Genomic DNA, 24,142 nt, shown 5'->3' on the forward strand with positions numbered 1-24,142 from the left:
GTAGAAGCTGAAAGTTTGGGAACATTTAAAAATAGACTGGATAGGATCCTTGGATCACTCAGTTATTAATGGACACCAAACAAGCATGATGGGTCGAATGGCCTCCTCTCGTTTGTAAACTTTCTTATGTTCTTATGGTTTAACCACAGCACACACATCTTTCATTCAAGCTTCAGTGAAATAATATGATATTTCAACCATGCTTTGCAGTTTCACACCGTGTCTGTGCCATATCGAAATAGCTACAATTCCTATCCCAAATATACTGTACATTGAATAGACAGCAGCCTATATCTTTTATATCTGGGTTCAGTGCCTTTGCACTATCTGCAGCAGGGATCTTTATTATTGTAAAGGTGTACTGTAAGAATATACCTGACAGAGGGGCATCGCAGGGATAGGCGGTTCGTGATTCTTTTGAGCTCTCCAATTACAACGAGACTCAGCTCACTGTCAAATCTCTGGCCTGGATTAGAGGCAGCACTCTGGGCCCTAGCGTCTCTGAAAAGCCGCCCCAGTCAGGGCCCTTAACACTTCCCATATGCAACAGAAATACTGTATAAAGAAACATGACAAGAAAGTACATTTCCGATATATGTCGCACAATGTACTTTTGAGAACCTATTAGAATGCCTTCCAAAACAAAATTTAAATGAATATGAATGAATATATTTATACTTAATTTAATTTACAGGTTTATGACACTTTAGTGTTAATGTTAATCTAAAATGTAATTTCAGAGTATAGGCCTACGTCTATTCCTCATTGTACAACACTGTTTCTCAAGCCAGGCTTATGTGACTTGATGTGGTTAAAAGTAAAAATGCAGCCCATAACCACCACACTACATCTATGTTTGTAGATACCGTGGGAAAACAAACATAAAATAAATTTTAAAAAACAAGACGGGGGCAGGTTATTGTAATGCATGTAAAATTGAAAGTGCTGGTTGTTTTTTCAGCCCTGGACAGATTTATTACTGTGATGGTTAGAGATATATTACATTGATTTTGAAATGGCTCCCATGTGACCTGATCTTTAAACAAAGCAGACCTGAGGAAAACATTAAAAAAAAAAAAAACATCAGCTGATCTGGGAGTTAAATGGGCCTGATCAAGAAATTAAATCTCTGGAAGAAACAATCTTTCCATATGGTAAATTGTTTTAATACAAACCAGAGAGAGAGAAAAACATAATAGTCCAATTAATTTAGAAAAGAAAATCTATCACTTAGTACTTGGCAAACTCCTGGACCATTCAGACCATTTATAACTAACTGATAGATTAATGTTTCCTTCTGCCCCTTTTATGCCATCAGAGCAGGCTTTTCATATAAAAATTAGATTAAATTAATAAAACCCATTAACTTCTGATAAAACATGGTACGTGATTTTTTTAAACAACAAACTCCTATAATCACTCCATCGTGATTAGGCTATATGTTTTGTAATTGATCCCTAAATGGCTTTGGTTTTAATCTAAAAAATACATTATAAAAAAAACTGAAAGTTGCCACCTCAGTTCGCCAATATACTGTAGTCACCTTATTCATCACATTGCATATGCGCACCATAGAAAATAGGCATTTTTTTTTTTATAAAATCAAAGCTCTCCAGCTGAAGGATAACCATTTTGATTAAGAGTCGCCCTCTTGTGGATATCAGCTTAATTTACAGAGGGAATGTACAGTACAGTAATACTTGTTACACACTTTCTTGTCTGCTGCTTCACAGCTACTTTTGTGTTTTTCAATCAGGTGTAACATTTTACTGACCTTCAAAAAATGTTATGTTGAAAAGTCTGTGTTTTCTGTCTGTGTCTGTGCATTCACTCTGGTGCACAGCAATAAAATACTGAACAAGAAACCTTCCCATATTCTGGAGTGCAACACGGAGATTAAGTGCATTGCATTTTAAACAAAGAACAATATGTTCCGCAGAAACGGAAATAACAATAAAGAGTAGCCAAAATAATTCAAGTCACACCTGTACAGCGAAGTGTCTGAGATTGCAGAGAGCCATCTGTTTAAATAGCCCAAGAACAAACCCAGTACTTCACACTCCAAACAATAATACAAGCAGAACTATTTCAATCTCACAGGAGGACAGAAGAACTAGCTACCTGTAATTTCTCCGCTTGTGAAAGGGGGAAAGAAATTGCTTCTCGGACAGAAGACGCACCTTGGGATCAGTCAGATACACATACAGCACGTACATGAACATAGCATGCTTGACAAACACCAGGCCAGGGGAAAAGTTGCATGAAAAGATGCCAGACGGGCATACTTAGATAATGTACACACTATATAAGCTTGTGCACAAATACTGCAAGACACTGCCAGTAAAGTCTGTGAATTATTTTTATCATCGCTTCATCAAGGTATCTAAGCACACTAAACACAAATGAACCTGTTGAAATAAAATACATATATAAAATGACTATTATATAAAAATTGCTTGCAATTAAACAGGAAAACTAAAATGAAATGTACTGCTCTAGCTTCTACTTTCAATTATTCCTAATGAAACACTTGCTTTTTGCTGCACAGTGTCATTATTATCTTAGTTCCACAACTTTTCAGCACCAATACACAAACTCTGTTTCCAAGTCCAGGCACCAGGCTTTCTTCTGTACCTGTCTGTTGGCCGTCTGTTTAGCGAGGTACTGTATATTTGCACAGTGAGCTAGTAATCAGCAGAACCTCTCCTGCTATATTTATGCCCCTTGCCTACGGACAATCTTTCAACACCTGCTTTTGTGTGCAGTGTTTGCCATGAAATATCCTTTAACATAAACGTCAGAGGGAAAAAAAGGAAACGTATGATCAGAAAAAGAAAGGAGAGAGATGACAAGGACAGATATAGGAGAGCCTGAATGACTAAATATGGCCTCGATTTTTTTTTTTTATCTATTAATGTGAAGGACAAAGGTGGAAAAACTTAACTGAGACAAAAACGGAGGCAAAGTAAAATAGTCAAGGACACAAAGGGAAAAGAGAGGGAGTTTGAAGAGCAGAATGGAAATCAGGGGTGGGGGGAATTGGGCACTTGATACACAATACCAAGGTTACCTCACAGTCAGTGATTAGCTTGTCAATCACAGGGCTCCAGGGATTCAGAATGGTTTGTCTTCCTGTCAGTTCACGCGATAAACTCCCCTAGAGTCACCCACACACACATACAAAGACAGCACCAGCCACACGGACACACATACGTCCACACGCATCCATCACCACAGCCCTGGCCTGACTGCTTCCTGCCCAGTCCTGAAATAAACTCTCATCCTGTGTGAGAGCACTATGTTAACCCTGTGTGGGGCTGCAGAACTTTCTCTTTCTTTTTCTTATGTGCAGTTTTTGTATAGTTTGGGACCACAGTTTCCCCAGTTGGCATAGTGATTCAAGTTAAAACAAGCTACGATTCTATATACTGGACCATCTGACAAGTGAAATGATAAATGTGTGCGCATGAGGGGGAGTTAATTTCTTTCGGCGTGTTCTGCATTCTTTGTGACAATGTTCATGGGCAGGCCAAACTTGCATGTTCCCAGTATGGAGTAATGGAAGGGTGATGTCATTGTTTGAACTCTTAATACAGCAAGTGGGCCATTTCTCATCAAGCACTGGCATGTCTGGGGCTCACAGTGCCCTAAGTGTGTGTGACTCTGTACCATCTACTGCATGTTTGTGGATCCTGTGTTAATACAATTCATTATAATACAATTCAGGACACTGTAACTGAAATGTTTTCAGATATTCTTGCAAGCTGTAAACCAGCACTGATTGTATAACTTTTTTTCCTAGTTAACACACAACTTGCAGGCCTGAGAGAGGTCTCTAATGTTATTAATGGACATTTACTTATCTCAGGTCAGCCATAGGCATTACAAAGCAGCTCACATATCTGAAATCTGAAAGCCTCCTTCTCCCAGCTTCAGACTGGTCTAGGACGTATGCTTGGTGACTCAGGTGTACATGGACATACACACTGTGACTGCAGTGTGGCGAGCCTGCCTGGCATTGTGCCCTTGGAAGCCCTCTGCCAGCCAGGAGTTGTGAGCTCTGGGAACAGCGCTACACCGTGACGTTCTTATAAATAGCAAGAGTGTGGTCATCTTGTCCAGTTGGACAGCTGCAGGGGTAATTGTTGGCTAGGGGCAGGCTTTGAAAGTGACACATGCTCTGCTGTTAGGTAAATATAGCCCAGACACTGCCAGTGCCTGCAAGTTGGCAGCTCCTACAACCCCTATGGAGATCTATGCCGGCCTGTCACTCACAGCAGCCCTTGCCAGGCTGTCTGCCAACACAGTGCTAAGGCACCGGGCAGCTCCTCTGTCTACACAGGGAACGGGCTGCACAGCGAGAGCCACGTAATTCCTCTGTCACGTTTATAGCCCTCCCCCCCCACAGGATGGACACTGAATCCTGCCAGCCAAGTGTCTTTTGTTGTTTGGTTCAAAAGGAAGAGTTATGTTGCATTGTACATTGTACTCAAAGCCCTCTGGGACTCATAGGCCATAGGTCAGAGAATCAGAGAATGAGGACACTCCTGATAGGCTACCCCAGACCTTATGATCACATAGGCCATAGCTGATAGGCCGATTATTTCCCTGTTGACGGGCAGAGTGATCTCCTTCCTGGGAAAGAAACTAAAGTTGTCAAGAATTGCACTGTATCAGAGAAGAGAGTGGCAGGGCGAGGATTATGCCAAGTCTGTTTTGGCTGGCATGGGGTGGCATTTCCCCTAGGAAGCTATCTGGATTAGTAAACAGAAGCCAGGTATTTCAAATCTAGGACTCCCAGGCCTCACTGCCCCCTCCCACCTAGGATTATCCTGGGATGGAATGGAGCTTTCATGTTCCTCATGGCAGGTCACCCCTGGAGTGAACAAAGACACACACACACACTCACAAGCTGCCCACCAAAAATAAGTCAACATTTGCATACCCTGCTGGCAGACAAATCGGAACCACTACAGTGCAAAATGCTTTGTTAATAGGTTAACAAGGATCATTAGAGTAAAGGTGAGCACCTACAGCATGTCCAGCTAATAATGCATTGATTGTATTAAAGTGTGTGCAAACCTCCAGTTGCTGCAGTCTATAGGCCAATCCGGCTAATTATGTTTCAGCAGTGCACTGATTATAGCCCAATCTGACCCATTATCGGTACAGAAGAACATAATGCAATGAGTTGAATAGCCACAACTGGTTCAGGACTGTTCACTAAAGCAGCCTTCAGAGCACTCCACTTGCCTCTAATTGGGGTTAATGATCCTAATTTGGAATTGCACTGCCCTGTCAGTACCTTTTCACAATGACTTATTTCTTAGCAGCTCAGTCATTTCTATGAGGTATTTTTCCAAACAATTTGTTTTCACTATTTCCCACTATGACCTTCTCACGGGAAAAGCTGCCTTCAACGTACTCAGAAGCTGGGATTCAAGGATGGGTCTGACACAAACGCGGCGAGGAAGAGCTCCACACACTTTCCCTGGTAAACATTGTCTCCTTGAAAGGGTTGCATTCTTTGATGCTGCTTTTCACCGTGTTTATGTCTACAAACACAACATCAAAATACACTGCGTTTAGGAAGCAGCTTTCAGTGTAACACAAGAAAACCTGGTCGGAGATTTTCTTAAATCCTAAGAAAGATTAGATTTAACCATATTGATGTTCATTTGCAGTTTCCATACAGCCTAAGAGACAACAATGGTTTGCACATAACACACAAACTTGTTTCAAGAGAACAAGGTGTATTTTGTGCAGTGTGAGCTTGAGTGTGGGTAGATAGGCTTAAGGGTTAATTCAGCAGCCTGTAGAGGGACCACTGAGCAGACAGCAGGTCACTGGCAGGAAGGCACATTTCCATATAAAGGGAAAGGGAAGCTCGGTCTTTAGTCCAAAGTGCAGCCAGCGTGTGTAACTGCCACAGAGGAGTAGGACGACTTGAAATGCGTCCTTTGTTTCCGAGCACCTTTCATGTAAAGGCAAGTGTCTCCGACGCTCTGTTTGCCTGACAGCTGAACTGCGACGCCCTTGCCCTTCCTCCTCCCCTTTAATAGTGCCAACAAACAAAGTGTCGCCATGGAAACTCAGCGCTGCAATGTTTTGCAACAGTCTCTCTTTTATAAGTATATGTATATATGATTTATTATTTTTTCCACGTCTGCTACGTACAATCTGGCTGAGTTACAGGAGAATAACAGACAGATGGCACTTCACCATCCACCACCCCATGCTCTCAAAAACTATTTCTCTATTCTTCCGCCCTGAATATGAAATGCACTTTTATACCTTTGGCAAGCTAAAGGGAAGCTCATTTTCCCTCAGCTTTCTTGTACAGAGCAGAGAGCATAATTAATCTGAACAGCTCTATTTTGTTTGTGTATTGAAATGAAAGCGATGACACATAAAACTGGACTCAATATCCCAACACTGCCCACATGTGCAGCTAGACTCAACCTAGCTTCTTTGGTCTTCTTTAGCACCCTTTGACCACAGAGCATGGCAGACATTCTTTGGGTACCCAAGTACCTTACAGGAAGGGCGATGAGGGGATGATGGGGGCCCCTAGCTTGCAGGAGGTGTCAGTACACTCACCAGTCTCTCCATTTCCTGTTCGCGGAGCCTCTCCTCCCGCTGGCGGCGATGGTACTCCAGCAGCTCGTCCTCGTTGTCGCTGATCTCGGTGATGCTGTTTTTGCGCTCGCGCAGACCCGGGTGCGATGGCCGCAGATCCCCCGTGCCCCCCGACATCTTCCGGTGTCCGCGGGGGCTGGGCTGCGGAGAGGAGCCCGGCAGAGCGCCCAAGCTGAAGGCCGGAGAGAGGGCGTTTCCGTAGCTGGCCTTCCGCACTCCCCCATCCACAGGCATGCCACCTTGATGGAGGCCGGAGGTTGGGGAGGGGCTGCGTGCTCGCACCCCTCTGGACCCGAATGTCTCATCGGGGGGGGATCCAGCTTTGCGTCGCAGCCTGGGGCTCTCTGGGATGTCCCGCATCAACTTCCCTGAGGGGCTGTCAGGCATGCGCAGTGAGGGGGAGGACCCGGGGAGGGCAGACACCCCAGGAAGGACTGCAATCCCCCGGCGCGACAGGGAAGGGCTGAGTGGGGGGAGCTCACGCATGCTGCTGACACTGCCCCCGTTACTGTCTGGGTTCCTGCGACCCAGACGGGGGCTGTCCGGGGGCTGCAGAATCCGCGGTTGCTGCTGTAGCTGTTGCCCACCCTGGATGATGTGGACTATGGGGTCCAGGGGGGGCTGAAAGGCCCGAGGTATTTGGGATAGCTGTCTGGAGGGGCTGGAGGTCAGGGAGCGGTCGACAGCGCTCTGTTCCCTGAAAGGACTTGGGGGCCGCTCCTGAATCAGGGTGCCCGTCTTTGTCCGGGGGCTCGATGGAGCCGGGGAAGAGGAGGCGTTGTGAAACTTGGTGGTCAGTCTGGGGCTGCTTGGGACTGCATTCCTTCCGGCGGTGCTGAAATCTCCTGGACCACTGGACACAGAAACTGAAGGCAATCCGTGTGTCATTCTTGGGCTCTCTGTCCCTCTTGCCCCGGGACTGTCCTGGCCCATTCCCCTGCGAGACAGCGTGGGACTTTGGGGGGCTTCCAGGAGACCCCTTCTCTGGAGGCGAGGACTCTCAGCCACCCTCTGCATCCCAGTGCTGCGCGGTTCCATGCCAGTGTAACTTGGCAGTATAGTCCGGGGCTGAGGTATGGGCGGCTGGACGGTGTGGTTGTAGCTGGAGGATCGGACAGGCACGGGAGGCAGAGAGGGACCTGGCTGGTCTTGGCCGCTGCCAGGCGAGGGGCTTGTGTAGCTGCCGCTGCTGGCAGCAGAAGGGGAGGAGAGAGGTGAAAACGGAGGGGAGGCATTCTCATAGCTGGAGCCTACGGACATGGCCCCGGGACTCATGGGTGGGGAAAGCAAGTACCTCCCCCCACCATTCACCATGGGCGACACAGGGGATTGTGGGATGGGGTTGCTGGAGGTGGAGGGCTTTTTCTGCTCGGAGGAGGAAGAAGGATGCGGTTCGTCCATGACTAAGGAGTCCATGATGTCCTGGAGATCCTTCTCAATGGAGCTGACCAGAGCACTGTGTTCAGGGCGTGACCTCTCTCGGGGGTTAGCGTGGGGCTCAGCCAGGCCTGACTGGTGGTTCCCATTGACTAGGCTGTCTGCTTCTGAAAGAGAAAACAAGAAACACCATCATCACCTAAATTACTTATTCCAAACTGATAAAGTGCACTGCAGGATCAAAAGGAAAGCCCTTACACAATACACCATGGTATGACAACAACTGGTAACCTGCCCTTAATTGAAACTTACCATTGTCATTTGCTGTTAGAAAGTACGAGTATTGGAAGACACACAAGAGAACAATATGTATATTAAATATATTAAATACATAACTAATTCCTACCAGAATACTACATCGCTGTACATCAGGACAAGCTCGGATTTCTCATTGAAAGTATATTTTGTTGTAAAGTTAAACGGGGTGGGTGGAGTTAAGGGGTTGTTATGCTGCACAAAATTTCATTTTAAGTAGGTGTGTCCAGAAAAGGTTAGGAAACAGTGGTTTGGAAGGTTATATAGTGTCATGCATATAGTGTTTACGCATCCTAGAGTAAGTGAATATCTGTCAGACATCTGTAGTGTGACTGTGTATTTAGTATGCATAGCCTATGCTGCTTTAACTGTATGATGTTTTGTGTGACTAAACCACTATTTGCAGCCTTTATTATATTTGCACACAATTTACCCACCATGCACCATGTGCATTATTTAATAGTTTCTTCTAAAATGCATTTCATATGAAGAGACAGTAATCGAGGTTATAATCCAACAACAAAGAAGTTGATAAATAGAACAATATATGCACACAAATTGTGGCTTTCCACTATGATGAATTACCCCCCAAAACAAGGACTAAACAACTTTAGAAGCCATTGTAGGGCTCCTCGAAAACACCAGAGAAAGACAGACGCAATTAACTTCAACACAAAATTGTATTTCGATGCAAGGGCGAGAGTATGAAGCAGGCTGTGGCAGCTATTCTTTTCGTGGCTGGAGTCAGGTGTGGGAACATTTCTGACAATTTCTGCACCTCTCTTTAATTCTTTCTTCAGGGGCTGCATTGTGGGGCTCATTGTGCCTCCTACACACTGGCTGGAAAGGCTGCACTCGATGGTTTTATTCTTTCCAATGATTAGCACCCCTGCAGCTGAAACACCCCAGTGTAAGGCAGAGCGCACTCCCTACAGCATGTTATTGTTTTCAGCCTCGACCGCTACAGTTAAATCCTGCAGGGAAGTGAAGCTGCTGCTAAATATGGTCCTAAATTTAAACTGCAGTTTAACTACAATTATGGTAGACGTAATTTCCTACCGGGCAGTGCTGGACTGACCAGGAGAGCATAAACAGAAGAGAGAGACGTGCAGGAGTACGCTTTTAACAAATAGACATCTGCAAAATATAGCAATTTAACCCAATTACAGAAAGGCATGACAGACAGAACTGGATATCACAGCACTATTACAGATAATTCAGTAATGACATTCATGCACCTTGCTGTCCAGTGGGGTAGGCGCAGTTTTGGGAATCAGAGAGCAGGGCCAGGCGCGCTTATTGTCACTCCCTGCACAGCTGAAAGTCAGACAGAGGGATTTGCTGGGCTTATTAAAAATAGATGGATTTAGAGCAGGGCCCTGTGTGCTTCTCTGCCAGCAAAAAATCTGAAGCGAAAGTTTGGTCATGAGGTTAAAGAAAAATGTAGGTGAAATCTGGACTTATCAATGTAAGGTGATAACACACACAAGTATACATACATGCCACACACACGTGAATGCATAAGGCTGATTTGCATTCTAAACGAACTCATTTCTGCCTTTTCAATCGGATACATAGTATGTGGTAACATGACTGTTTAGTCTGTAGGATGTTTCATTAAAGACCATTTTATATTTTCACACACACACAAATACAAATATATTTGAAATCTATGAATAATGACACCAATTTGTTCTGTTTGTTTAAAAGGGATCTCACGCAGTTAACGGTGTCCTCATTACAAAACGCTGTCTTATGGGACCCCTCACAAATAATGCAAACACTTTCCTCAGTTAAGTCAGCTGAACCGAACAAGCAGCATTTAGTACAACAACAACCAGCGCTTTATTCGTTTTGGAAGAGGCTCGATATTTTTTCCAGAGATGTGGTTAATGCATTATTATTGTGATTAATAATACTATTAATAATAATATACTCAACAGCAACATATCATTCGGACTTGTGAATATAGCTTACTAACCGCCCTTTTGTCCCATTTGATAATTACTTCCAGTGTGTACACATACACATACACTATATTAACATATATAGGCAGTCTATTAATAAGGCATTTTTGTTTTCTAATCGCAAATGGAAACGCCAATTATTTGGAACATGTATTAAAACACTAGGTTGATCCGGACAGAAAAACGAAAGCTTTTCCTACTCACATTTGAGGATAAGCTTGTAAAGAAACTGCCGTTTGCAGAGCAACATCAGGTCTGTCCGAAACCCCGAGTAGCGCTCTCCGGCTGCGGGCGCCCTGCTGCTCTCGTACGGTGGCCCTGAGGTGCAAAAATGAGGCACCGCCGGTCCCGGTCCCTCCCGGCGAGGCGGCGCGACTCCCCTGCCCAGATGCGAGCGCCCGGCTGCGGCTCCGGCTGCGCTCACTGCCCCCTGCCTGCCCTGTCCACGGTGCTGATGCGACGGGCTGCTCTGTCTCTAGCTGGGGGCGGGCATAACCACCGCTTTCTTTCTTTTTTAAAGACACACCGGCATTTTTTCTGCTGGCAGGCTGTTTACACTTTATGCACTGGAGCTCCAATAAAGATGAGCAATTCAGTACCAAAAACGTGTAAATGTACCATAATTATACCCTATGAATTAGCGGAAAGATGCATATTGACCGCTTTTCAGTGCGCAAGGAGCTGTGGGGGTGTTTGATAGCCTGTGGGGTCTGTATAGGAGCAGGGGCTGGTTTGGACCATATCCCAGTACGTGGGCTGGCCATGGCTCCCAGAAGGAGAAACTGTTTCAAATCATACTTAATCTTAAAGGCACATCATTGAAGAGTTATTTCAAGTGTAGGAACTACAGAAAACACATGCACAGACAATCAAACAAACAAATAACCCAAATTAAAGACAATCAAGAACCAGGCTTCAATATACCAGACACACTAACGCACACTGTAAATGTGCATATCCATATTTAATACATGCAAGCAAATAACATAAATATGTTACATAAGTTAAAATATTATTCAGCCCCTTTCTCTCTCACGCACTTACACACACACACACCGAAGTGTTACCAAAAGTCAAACACAGAGAAGAAGAAAGATGGACAGAGAGAAAAAGAGATAGGTGGTGGTGGAGAATTAAAACATAAAAACAGCTACATTAACACAAGTGACAGGAGAAAGGCAGCTGAAGACACTTCAATATGGAAATAAAGACAGTGACAGACAGACATAGAACAGTGGGGCCAAGGGACAGGGAGCGGGGGGAGGGGGATATGAATGGAGGAAGGGGATGACTTAGAGAGGAGTATAAATAGAAACCACAGGAGACAGTTGTCAACTGAAGATGAGCCATGTGTACACTGGCAGACACAAAGATGCGTCGAATAAAAATGAGCAAAGAACTACTGCAGGGACAAAGAGTGATGCATCTGACACAGTGACAGTGATGGTGCAGGGGTGCCCACTGGGGGTCATGCCCTCTCATTCATGTGCCACAAGACTTCGCTCAGCCACCACATCCGTATATTTTGTGTCGGAGGACTTTCTCTTTCAAAGTATTCCGTTTTTTAATGTAAGAGTCAGTTTGTGAGGTAGTTAAATGCACTGTACACTTCTTCCAGCCACTGCCCTTAAATGCTCTCCATCTCTCTTTTCTCCACCTCCTACAGTGGGGGAAAAAAGTATTTGATCCCCTGCTGATTTTGTACGTTTGCCCACTGACAAAGAAATGATCAGTCTATAATTTTAATGGTAGGTGTATTTTAACAGTGAGAGACAGAATAACAACAACAAAAATCCAGAAAAACGCATTTCAAAAAAGTTATACATTGATTTTCATGTTAATGAGGGAAATAAGTATTCGACCCCTTCGACTTAGTACTTGTTGGCAAAACCCGTGTTGGCAATCACAGAGGTCAGACGTTTCTTGTAGTTGGCCACCAGGTTTGCACACATCTCAGGAGGGATTTTGTCCCACTCCTCTTTGCAGATCCTCTCCAAGTCATTAAGGTTTCGAGGCTGACGTTTGGCAACTCGAACCTTCAGCTCCCTCCACAGATTTTCTATGGGATTAAGGTCTGGAGACTGGCTAGGCCACTCCAGGACCTTAATGTGCTTCTTCTTGAGCCACTCCTTTGTTGCCTTGGTTGTGTGTTTTGGGTCATTGTCATGCTGGAATACCCATCCATGACCCATTTTCAATGCCCTGGGTGAGGGAAGGAGGTTCTCACCCAAGATTTGACGGTACATGGCCCCGTCCATCGTCCCTTTGATGCGGTGCAGTTGTCCTGTCCCCTTAGCAGAAAAACACCCCCAAAGCATAATGTTTCCACCTCCATGTTTGACGGTAGGGATGGTGTTCTTGGGGTCATAGGCAGCATTCCTCCTCCTCCAAACACGGCGAGTTGAGTTGATGACAAAGAGCTCGATTTTGGTCTCATCTGACCACAACACTTTCACCCAGTTCTGCTCTGAATCATTCAGATGTTGGCAAACTTCAGACGGGCCTGTACATGTGCTTTCTTGAGCAGGGGGACCTTGCAGGTGCTGCAGGATTTCAGTCCTTCATGGCGTAGTATGTTACCAATTGTTTTCTTGGTGACTATGGTCCCAGCTGCCTTGAGATCATTAACAAGATCCTCCCGTGTAGTTCTGGGCTGATTCCTCACCGTTCTCATGATCATTGAAACTCCACGAGGTGAGATCTTGCATGGAGCCCCAGACCGAGGGAGACTGACAGTTATTTTGTGTTTCTTCCATTTGCGAATAATCGCACCAACTGTTGTCACCTTCTCACCAAGCTGCTTGGCGATGGTCTTATAGCCCATTCCAGCCTTGTGTAGGTCTACAATCTTGTCCCTGACAACCTTGGACAGCTCTTTGGTCTTGGCCATGGTGGAAAGTTTGGAATCTGATTGATTGATTGCTTCTGTGGACAGGTGTCTTTTATACAGGTAATGAGCTGAGATTAGGAGCACTCCCTTCAAGAGAGTGCTCCTAATCTCAGCTTGTTACCTGTATAAAAGACACCTGGGAGCCAGAAATCTTGCGGATTGATAGGGGATCAAATACTTATTTCCCTCATTAACATGCAAATCAATTTATAACTTTTTTGAAATGCGTTTTTCTGGATTTTTTTGCTGTTATTCTGTCTCTCACTGTTAAAATACACCTACCATTAAAATTATAGACTGATCATTTCTTTGTCAGTGGGCAAACGTACAAAATCAGCAGGGGATCAAATACTTTTTTCCCTCACTGTAAGTCCCTGCCTCTCAGAGAGCAGCTGGTCTCCCTCCCTCCCTCTCTCTCTATCCTGCCACGTGGAAATGAGATGTCTTTTAATTACCATCAACAACTGAAGACTCCAGCACGCTCTTTAATTACCATGTTGAAAACTGACATCATTAAGGTGCTCACATTTCTTTTCCATTTAGAAATGGAGCTGTGATTTTAGGCTGGCAGTGTGATGTGTTGTGTGTGTGTGAGAGAGAGAGAGAGAGAGAGAGAGAGAGTGTCATTGGGAAAGGTGTGAGATTGGTGTCTGGGGTTTATCAGCAGTTTGCCTGCATTCCTTTCAATGTTTGGCCCTGGAAGCAAAAAGGCACTGAAAAGAAGCCCAACAAGAAGACTCTTGCAAGGCATGGTACAGCGCAGGACATTAGGAATGAATATTAGAAACATGTTCTAATTCAGGGATGCCTCTACATGCTTATTTCTGGGGATAGGGGGTAACAATTCCCAACTCTCTGAGCCCATTCAGCAAACAGGCACGATGAATTCAATGGCTCTGCTCTAAGAGACTGTTTTGCATGTAATGGTCATAAAAGATGCATGCTGGGAATTTAAGCTCAGGGGTGTTCTGTTCTAGTTGTTCTACTTTAAATCCGGAAACAGAAAGGGAATAGGCCTGACCCCCTACTCTCTCTGTAAGGGATACAGGACTAGCACTGCAGCAACATTACTAATTTAAAACCATTTCGACACCTAAACAGCAGCTCCATTCTTTGTTCTCAAGCTCCATAATGAAAACTCAAACAAAGTTGTTGTTTCTTACAAATATCAACTCCTTCCATTTCTTCCAGGAATTATAGATCTGCCGTTTGTGCTGTGGATCTGTGGTGAGAAAAGATGCAGATATCTACCCTGCACAGTTTTTGGAGAAAGCCTGCAAACCACCTACATCTCTCCTGCATTAGTACAGAAGTTGCAGCAAATTGATTTAACCAGGTGAATCACAACTGGCGATTTCAGTTAGGGATGGTATAAATAAACAATAATTGGAGATTCTGATTATTATTTTTTAAAGCATCTGGAAAACAATACTCTTGTCACCCAAGAATAGAAAATCAAAGGAGAACAAGCTCCGAATACATTTAAACCAATGCAATAAAGAAATTGGCATGGAAACCAATTCATTTCCCCAAGTCTCCATGGTGACCGTTACCTGTGTGGATTCTGTAGGGCCCAGCGGTCCCCTGCCCATTTCCTGGCAACATACTCTTCATCCTGAAGGCCTCCTCTGGGTGGTTGAAACGGAAAAAGGCGGACTGGCCAAAACACAGCATACACCCTGCAGAGGAGAGGGACAAGAGGTGGATTAGACTTCCAGGATCTTCCTCCAACACTGCAACTGGAATTGAATTAATCACGGAATGGAATTGAAGGCTAAGGAAATACTTCAGACACAATCACCAGAATCCGTGCTGTTCCCAGTGACCCAACAAGGGTCTACTCCAGCTGTTACAGCTTGTCATTTCCTGCAGCTGAGTTCTTTGTAACTCTCAACCAATTTGTGTTGTTTTTTGTTTTTTTTTCATTAAATTGTGGCTTGTTGTAAAACACAAACAGGTATTGACCACAGCAAGAACCAAAAAAAAAGAAATTACTTCAACCATGCTCCTCCCTGTACGTCATATTGCTCCATTGAGTTAACAATGTGACAAGCTAAGGAAATCCTGCTTCTGAAATTCTGACTGATGCTTGAGTAGCTGTAAATATAGAGGCTGTGGGCACTGACTTGCTCTCTTTTGCAAAAAAAACACAAAACCAAAACAGACCTCTAAAGCAGCTAAAAAAAAACATTGGTTCAACTTAATCCATATTGATCTGCCCACAATCTTTGCTGGCGATTGTATTTGCGCTTACTGGGGATAAGTCTGTATAGGACTGGGTGTTCCCTTTGCGATGTCTTTGTAAAGAGAATCAATTATTGCTAGAAGTGAACTTGTTGAGGCACTGCTTGAGCACTTGTGATTGGAGTCAGCTGGGAGTTGTTGTTTTTTTAGTTTTTTTCCCCCAATATCAATAGGACGTGAATGTATATTCCCTGAGGAAAGGAAGAGAGAGAGAGACATGACCCAGCAAGATTATCACTCACCACTTTGTCATCTCAGTAAATAACAGCTTGGCTTTCTGAAGCAAAAATGTAGCCTTGGGCAACTGTAACACGCCCTCGCTTTCATCCCAAGAACTACAAATAACCTGCTGTCAGGCGTCAGTTTAAGAAATGCTGAGATCCTTCGCACCGTTGTGTTATAAATGCATAAATAGACCAGTCTCTCTTCTCCTGTTGAGATGAAACTGAACACACACGCACACACGCAGATATAACCCTTAGCTCTGTTTTAAACCAGCAGTATGGAACGTGGTTTTTAATTTAAAGCTTGAGGCATTTGGATGAAAAGAGTGTATCAAAATTCACAGCAGAGGCAATTTAACATACAGTTCTGTATCCTTTAAAGTATCACGTCGTGCCCCATAAATTGAGCCTTGCAGATGATGATATATTATGAACCCTCGGTCATGGGTCATGCGGAAAACATTTCAGGAAGAATGCTCCCGCTGTAAAAACAGTGTAACAGCTGTCCTTTTTTCCAGGTCCTCCTAACGATGACTGTTTTCATCACAGCGTCTGACAGGACACAGCATGTACCGCTGTGAGCAAGAAAACAATGAGCGTACAAAGCCGGTCTTTATCAAAATGAAAAAAACAAACACACAGAGGGAAAACATGCTTTCCAGAATGTACAGTAAATGTGAAGAAGGCCCATTCTGATTACTGCATTATTTTCATTGAAAGGGGTGTTACACTGAAAATAAACATCGTCACCGAACTAAGATTCGCGGCATTGTTCGTCCTCTTTAATACATCTATAGACATTCATGAGCAAACTAATAATACATAAATAAATACATCATGCACACTATCAATCTCTACACATTTTGAAAAGGCCCTTATGGCAAAGAAACAAGATTTGAAGTAGGTCGTGAATGTTCAGGTGAAAAGCAGCCCAGGATATGTTCAGCTTCAACTGCATTCTGACTCCACGTCTTATCTGGTCTGTGCTCGGCAACACTGATGTGGTGGTGCTGCCCTTCTCATAACCCCCAGTCCGTGAAAAAGGTTACACTGGAGGGATATCCCTGCAGCTGTTATAACACTCTCACTTTGTAATTCTCTCCTGCTACCCTCTCCTTAAGATCTAAACTATAGACATCTGTTCTCTCTGGTTTATCCCTTGCCTTCCCACCGTTCATAAAACCACTCCGATGCTTGCTTTTACATAACTGCTCAAAAATCCTGTTTTATGTATTCTTGTTTGTAATGCTTTTGTTTCCTGTGTATGCTATCAAAGTCCTGTAAATCCCTGAAAAGGTGATTTTTTATCTGTCATTTATCTTTATGTCATTCATTTTTTAGTTGTTAATGTTTTCATTGTGCTTCCTTCATCACTTGTAGCTCTTTGACTGTTCTTCAACTGCTACACTTCTTGTAGCATGACTCTTTTTGACTTATTGACCTTGAAACTGTGAAACTGTGAAACAGATTCAGAGAGAAACTCTACAATAATGCAGTCACCATCCTGAAGGATTTAAGATTAAAAAACAGTAATGAAAAGTATTATTCAACGACAACAAAGTTATTACCAGCTTTTTTAGTCTTGTGCAATCTAAGTTGAGTTAATCGTGAGCATTTAACTCTGGAATGGCTAATATACAGCCGGAAAAAAGTAAGAGACCACTGCACAATTATCAGTTTCTCTGGTTTTACTATGGATAGGTACGTGTTTGGGTAAAATTAACATTTTTGTTTTATTCTATAAACTACTGACAACATTTCTCCCAAATTCCAAATAGAGCTATGAATGGAATGGAATGGCTGCCATATATGTAGAGATGCTGATTTAAGAAAAATGTGCAGTGGTCTCTAATTTTTTTCTATAGCTGTATATTTGATGATTTACTATGGGAATTGCTGCTATCAAACAGTCTCCAGGTGAGTAAGGGTTAAAAAAATCAGTTATTTTAGTGCGAAATTAATTCAAGCAGAGAGTAAACATTAAGTAAGTCAGGAGCAGCAGTTGATATGACTGCTCGTGCTGCATTAAAAGATTGCTATTAATTACTCACCTTTGAAAATAATCTCAGTGTTTAGCAGAGTTGAGACCTAGCTGTTGCCAAAGGCGGGGAAATGTCTCAGCACACTGTCAGCGTGCCGAGTTAATCTAACTGTGATTCACTGGGCCAGAAGGACGGCCTCACCCTGCTATTAACTGGAGCTGGCAGCAAAAGCAGACTGGAATATACAGTGCTTTACTGGCGAGGAAGTGGAATCAGATAAGAGTTTTAGAACCTGAAGAGAAAACGCATCAGCCTGGTTAACTCCCATAGCGGGTGCTTCTGTGGTTTAATGCATTGAGTCAGGCTGGAAGGTAATGGCTTAGGCTCGCTGAAAATTGCTAAGGGACTGAGAGTGGAAGGCGTAAACCACACTGAGATAGCGGTGATAGATGAAGGAGTGTTTATTGTTATTACTATTACTATTTTTATACCTCATGTTCTTATCATTATTATTATTATTATGATTACCACCACCTGGTATTCAAAATGTATCAAGAAATTACAAGCAGTGCACAAGAGACCCAAGAAAAAAAATGGAGTGCTTTGAAAACCCTAACAATGAAAACAGGCACTGGGCGAGGGTTAAACGCTGGGAACAGAGCAGCACTTTTGTGAGCTGGTATACAGCTCTGGAAAAAATTAAGAGGCCACTGCAAAATGATCAGTTTCTCTGGTTTTACTATTTATAAGTATGTGTTTCGGTAAAATTAACATTTTTTGTTTTATTCTATCAACTACTGGCAACATTTCTCCCAAATTCCAAATAAAAATATGAATGGAATGGAATGGCTGCCATACATGTAGAGATGCTGATTTAAGAAAAAATGCAGTGGTCTCTTAATTTTTCCCAGAGCTGTATTTACAGTCTACAAAAGCCGGGTTGCAAGCAGAAGCACAAAGCCTCCGTTCAGCTGGGGGCGGGAAGTGAAGGAGCGACGAAGAGAAAGTGGCTTTTTCTGCCGTCTGCACTCCCGTCACCCGCGGACGGCCCATTGGCTCCTGGGATATTTATAGCTCTGCTCTTTTTCTCTGGGATACATCGATTGCATTTCGTTTACATGACAAACTGCCCCTTTTGTGTAGCATGACTTGCAGATCACAACAGCAGTAGGTCTCATGCGTGGGCTGCTCTTTGGGCCTCCAGCGATTGTAAACAGACCCGGCTGAAAGATAAAGGATCAGATCCACGCATGATCCTAACAGCTGAATCCTGCCACGTGAACAATGAATGCTGAGCGCTGTCAGCCTACGGAGCTAATGACTGAGGTATGCAGAGAGGAAAGCACGGTGGAGCACAGTAATGAGGGAAATAATACAGAGCCCTGGCAAACAGATAAGAAAGTCCAGGCAAGAAACACATGCTTCTGTGAGACCGTACAACTAATCAATACATTTCACATGCATGGTAAAAATACACAAAATTAAGCATTACGAATATATTAAAAGAGTACTCGACCTATCTCACGTTTCCTACGTAAGGCTAAACACAGGGTTGGGGTCAATTCCAGTTATTCCATTCCAGTTCCGTTCGTAATTCCCGTTTCAGTTCAACTGCTATTCCAGTAGAGCCTCTTATGTCAATGGCAAGAAGAATTGGAATTGGAATTTGGAACAGTCGAACAAACATGCACTTGACTTAAAAAAAGAAGCTCACCTTCACCCAAAGAGTAAACCAGGAATGAGTTTCCTTGACCAGAGCGGAGAACAACTGAAGAACAAGACGACCTTCAACTTTATCAGCCAAGAGGGAAGCGAGACTGAATATATCAGAAATCTTTGTTTACGTCTGGTGACAGGAGCCCAGGGGGCTGAGGGGCACATAGTTAATGGCTAAAGAACTGCCAGGGGAGGGGATAACGTGTGTGCTGGCAGACAGATCTGCAGGACCAGAGAAGGAGTAAGTGAGCCAATATGAGCTTAGTGAGATACCGAGGGAGGGGGAAGTCAGATTGGAGAGATGCTTAGAGTTAAGGGTCTGGGAGGCAAGAGCCAAAATATGGCTATCGACTTAGATAGGGCTTGGGGATAGGGGATGAGATAGAGAATATCTGTTGTCCTACACAAATATGCAACACAAACTGGCTTATCTTAGGAACACATTGTGAAGATTGAGGTGCACGATGACTGAGACTCATGGATACACAAGTCTTCAATCTTAACCTTGGCTCCCAGGTCATCCTCCCCTTACCGCCCTGACTACACCGTCCTCCTCTTTACAAACGATTAGGGCACATCAATTCAGTTCTTAAACTAGGCTGTTTAATGTGATGGATGTCCAGGCCCTTGAAAGCTGGGCTGCAACTGGATTTATGGAGTACAGTGTGGTAGGCATTACCATATGGCCTAAAGCGAAACAAAGACAGGCCGAGGCACACTGCACTCATGCATCATCGCCGAGAGGTTTGGATAATTCACTTGGCCGTCTTTATAAATAATAGAACCGGGACCACAGTACTAAAATATCCGACACTTGTAATAGCTTGCAATAAATCAGTGAAAAGTTATCTTTGTGACGAGGAGATGCACTGCATTTCCCTACAGGAAGTGGAAGCGCCAGTTTAGAGTGACAAATGAACACTTTTCAGATCCCCTGAGGATACACAATCAATAAAATGTGTGATTAAATTTAATTATAGACATTTTTATGTGCACTCCAATGTACTGATGGTCAAAGCCAGCAGAAGCCTTCATATGTGCCCCATTACATTTACGTATGGCCAGCAATGTTAACTGAAGATATCAAAGTGGTCTTTCTACTCATAGCTAAAGTTGAAAGGAAAATTCTCTCTAGTTATGGCATGATAAGCTTAATTCCTTAGCTTCCCCAAAAAAGGAAATAAAGCCTTTCTAGTGGTTTATGCATTCCCCGGTGAGGAGAAATTACTTCCCTTCCAACGATTTCTCCAGGAGGAAGGCATAGAAGGCCGTGAAGCAGAGACAAGATCACACCACTATCCTGTTTCTGTAAGATAGCGGACACCGCCCTCCGCCCCATCTCAGGAAAACACAGGGGAGAGAGGCTTAAAGAAAATGAGATTACAGCAATTTTTTAAAAGAGGAGGAAAGGGATGGCATTCCTCCTTGCCCTGAAGGCAAGAGCACATTTCCACCGGTTGTATACAGTTTCTTTTGTAAGTGGAAGCCAAGCGATGCATCATCTGTCCTCGGTCTATCCTGTCCATGGGACCCTCTTGATCAAGGAACAGGAGGTTGGATGCTACCAACTGTTTCAGCTGGTAAACTTACCCATTCACAATACAGCACGGGCTATAGCCTGCAGGATTGCAATCAAAGCCAAGCCATTGCCCCAAAAGACGTCTTGTATTCCAAAGGGGCAATGCATAGGTGAGCACTTTGTCACAGAGATTTAGCGGTGTTGACTCATCTTGCCCGAGCTTAACCTTTTTTCCTGTCCAGATACCTGTAGTACTGCCTTTTATCAGTAAGGGATATACAAGTACTCTAACAGACAAGAATACCCTTAGGATACTGGTGTGAATGGAAACAAGAATTGGTGAAGCACGATTTGAAAGGAACACTATTTATTTTTTTGTCTATTTTTTTGGGTAGGTATGAAACAGGAACAATCACTGATGATTTTAGGATCATACAAATAAATTAATCAATACATAAATAAAGTATGTATAAAATACGTAAAAATCTAAACATATAATGTCTATTTACCAAAAGATTTACAAGTGTGTCTAGCAAGGGAAAACAAAACAAAAAAACAAACAAAAAAAACAGAACATGTTACAGTTATGGCTATTATATAAAATTGTTGGAACTGGAAGCGGTGTTAAACTGAAGGTCAGAGGATTCATTCAGTTTGTAAATATCCAAAATGCCACCCATAACATGACAGCAGCTTAATTTGAAAATGAGAATTCACAAGCCAGCAACTCGCTCTTAAGGGTTGACCTAAATTGGGTGGAGACAAAAGAGTTCACAAAATAAATAATATGGTGCTTGCTTTTTACAAATGGGAAAATATTTTTCAGAGAGTGCCAAATACAGACATTCATTCTGGTTAAGCTTGTTAGGCTTGTTGAATTCAGTCGTGGGGGAAAAAAGGTTTCCTTACATTCTTCAGAACTCACCAGATTCAATTTAATTTCTTGTTATCACAGCTTGCCTCGCTTTCACTCCTGAATCAAGTCGTCAATAAAATCAATTTCCAGAGCTTCACTTCTGCATGTACTCTACAATGTGCAGAATAGAAAGTTGTGCAATAATTCAAATGCACAAAAAAAAATATATATATATATTTAGAGAAGCAATTTGAAATTTCCGCTGTTATCTAATGTCTAATATGATCACATTTGATTTAACCTGAAAACAAGGAAATACCTCTCTATGTGGTATAACAGTCCAACCACCATTGTCAAACTCCTTGAAACAGGATGCACTCTGAAAGGGGATGGACCCACTACATCATTCAAGTCTGCTCCCTGTTAGTACAGACAAGGTGAAGTCTGAGAGTACGAGGAATTAGCTGGAAGTGATACAGTGCCATTTTAATCAACCAGATCAATCTCTTAATAGGAGTCAATTAGCATCACTCCCAAGAAACCTTTCCTTCCGGTCACCTCCCTCCCCCACACAACGCTCCCTTCCTTCTCACTGCCGACTGTCGTTACAGCTAAACCACACACAGGAACGAACTACATGTCCGGTAATGAACTCCTCTCCTTCACTACTGAACACTGTCCCCAACCCTCCCAAGCCAAGCTCAAAAAGCAGAAGCAATTACACAGTTTCTCAAAACCTTTACCTTTTGGAATTTGTTTCCTACATCCCTGCTGCTGAAACCTGACCCACTCACTGTACTCACCCTGCTTTGCCTGCCAGGAGGAACCACCTTCCTCACCTGCTCCTCACAGACTACTGCTCAAATTGCACATCACGCACAGACAGACCGACCCTTGCTGCTCCAGTTTTTGTTACCTAGCCAAAGGTATACTGTGTACCAGCAAGCAAGAGCGCAGAGACGCTTGAGTTACTGACAGATTAACAGTATTATTGTAAAAGTTAGACATTCATGGATTACAAGTTGCTTACATTATTGTCAATCAAGTACCTCTGGAAACATTTCCTTCATACCTACTGATCCAGTGTAAAATATTGCACAGGAAACAGCAGGTAGTTGAGAAATAGCACATCAAAAGGGAGTCTTTGCACATTACAAGCCAAAAAGAGATATATGGCTTTAATATCTTGTCAGACAGTCAATGAAATGAAGTTGACTAGAAGAGCAGATCTTTTTATTTTGATAGATGGACGGATGGATAGGCGGACACAGTACTGTGGGGGGGTGGGGCACATAACGCATCACAGAGAATATCGCATTGTGACTTCAGGGTATTATATTTTTGGCTGTTATCTGAAGTGTGGATGTGAAGGATGCTGAGGTGTCTATTCACCCGAGCTGGAGAGACAGCTCCCGTTCCCTGGACTCATCACTATAGAGATCAATGCAACCCAGCTGGGAGTTGGACTGCATTTTTCCTCTGGCTCAGACTGTTCTGAAAAACCTTCCATTATCATCATATCCTGGTGAATGAAGATGGAGCGTAACTGGAAATGGTCTTTCTTGTGAGACCAGCAAGGTCTGAATAAAGTCTCATTTTACGTTAAGTAACATCCAAGCACGGGCCAGGTTTGTCACTTGGATCTGGACTGTATATCTGATTTGGACAAATAACAAATGTAAAGATTCTGCATCCTTTTGTTATTTCAGTCTGGAAATAACTTCGTAGGAAGCACTGACTTGCATTTCTTTCACCTTGCTAATATTTAGTGGTTTTCCAGCTCCGGCCACCATCCCCCCAAAGAGACCGGAGGTGTTTAATTAAGTGCTGTGGGATGCACAGCAATTTCTCACATGGACACACTAATGTGACAGAGCACCATCCCCCCACCTCTCTCTCCCTCAAGCCCCACAGGACAACAGAAAGAATCCCCTCGTGAATATTCATGTCTCACACATATGCGTGGCCCTGGGACCCTGGGGCTGACATTGAGAGGGGGGGAGGGGGCAACACAACCTGCCTGCCTGTGCATCATCGAGCATTGGGACTAGAAGAAAATTCCCCAAACTGTCTCAAATTCATGAGCGAAGGGGGGAAAATAATTGCGGTATCTCCTTTTTATTTTTAGATTTTTGCCAGAGAAATTATCTTCTTCCAGTACAGAATGCAGAAAGCAGTGTTGACGTTACAGAGAGGAAACAAAATACCTAATGTGGTTGACAAAGGTAACACATTTATGTAGGATTTGGAGCTAAACAAGCACTGTTTGTGGTGACAGCTAGACCGTGGAATAACTAAACTTGGTCCAATTGCTCCTTCACCCAAACATGTTGCTGCTATCTCACATCTCCCTTAGATGGCAGCTCTTTTGGCGAGTGACCCCTGACCCCTGAAATTGATTTTGTCCTGTCTG

General features: G+C 43.4%; 1 protein-coding gene across 12 annotated transcripts in view; it reads right to left on the reverse strand.

The window, feature by feature from the left end:
* The window catches only part of LOC136753018 (pleckstrin homology-like domain family B member 1), a 95,434-nt gene that overhangs the window by 37,161 nt on the left and 34,131 nt on the right, over positions 1-24,142 (reverse strand). For 11 of the 12 annotated variants that reach the window (XM_066708796.1, XM_066708845.1, XM_066708815.1 and 8 more), the window contains 2 exons: positions 14,742-14,867; positions 6,601-8,183 (listed from right to left, as the gene is read on the reverse strand). In XM_066708796.1, the coding sequence (XP_066564893.1) occupies positions 6,601-8,183; positions 14,742-14,867 (1,709 nt within the window). Of the gene's footprint in view, positions 1-6,600; positions 8,184-10,502; positions 10,699-14,741; positions 14,868-24,142 lie in introns of those variants that run through there. The other variant, XM_066708876.1, reaches the window with a different exon arrangement.

The sequence above is a fragment of the Amia ocellicauda genome, chromosome 1 (genome assembly GCF_036373705.1).
Source record: "Amia ocellicauda isolate fAmiCal2 chromosome 1, fAmiCal2.hap1, whole genome shotgun sequence".
In the NCBI taxonomy this organism is placed as follows: Eukaryota; Metazoa; Chordata; class Actinopteri; order Amiiformes; family Amiidae; genus Amia; species Amia ocellicauda.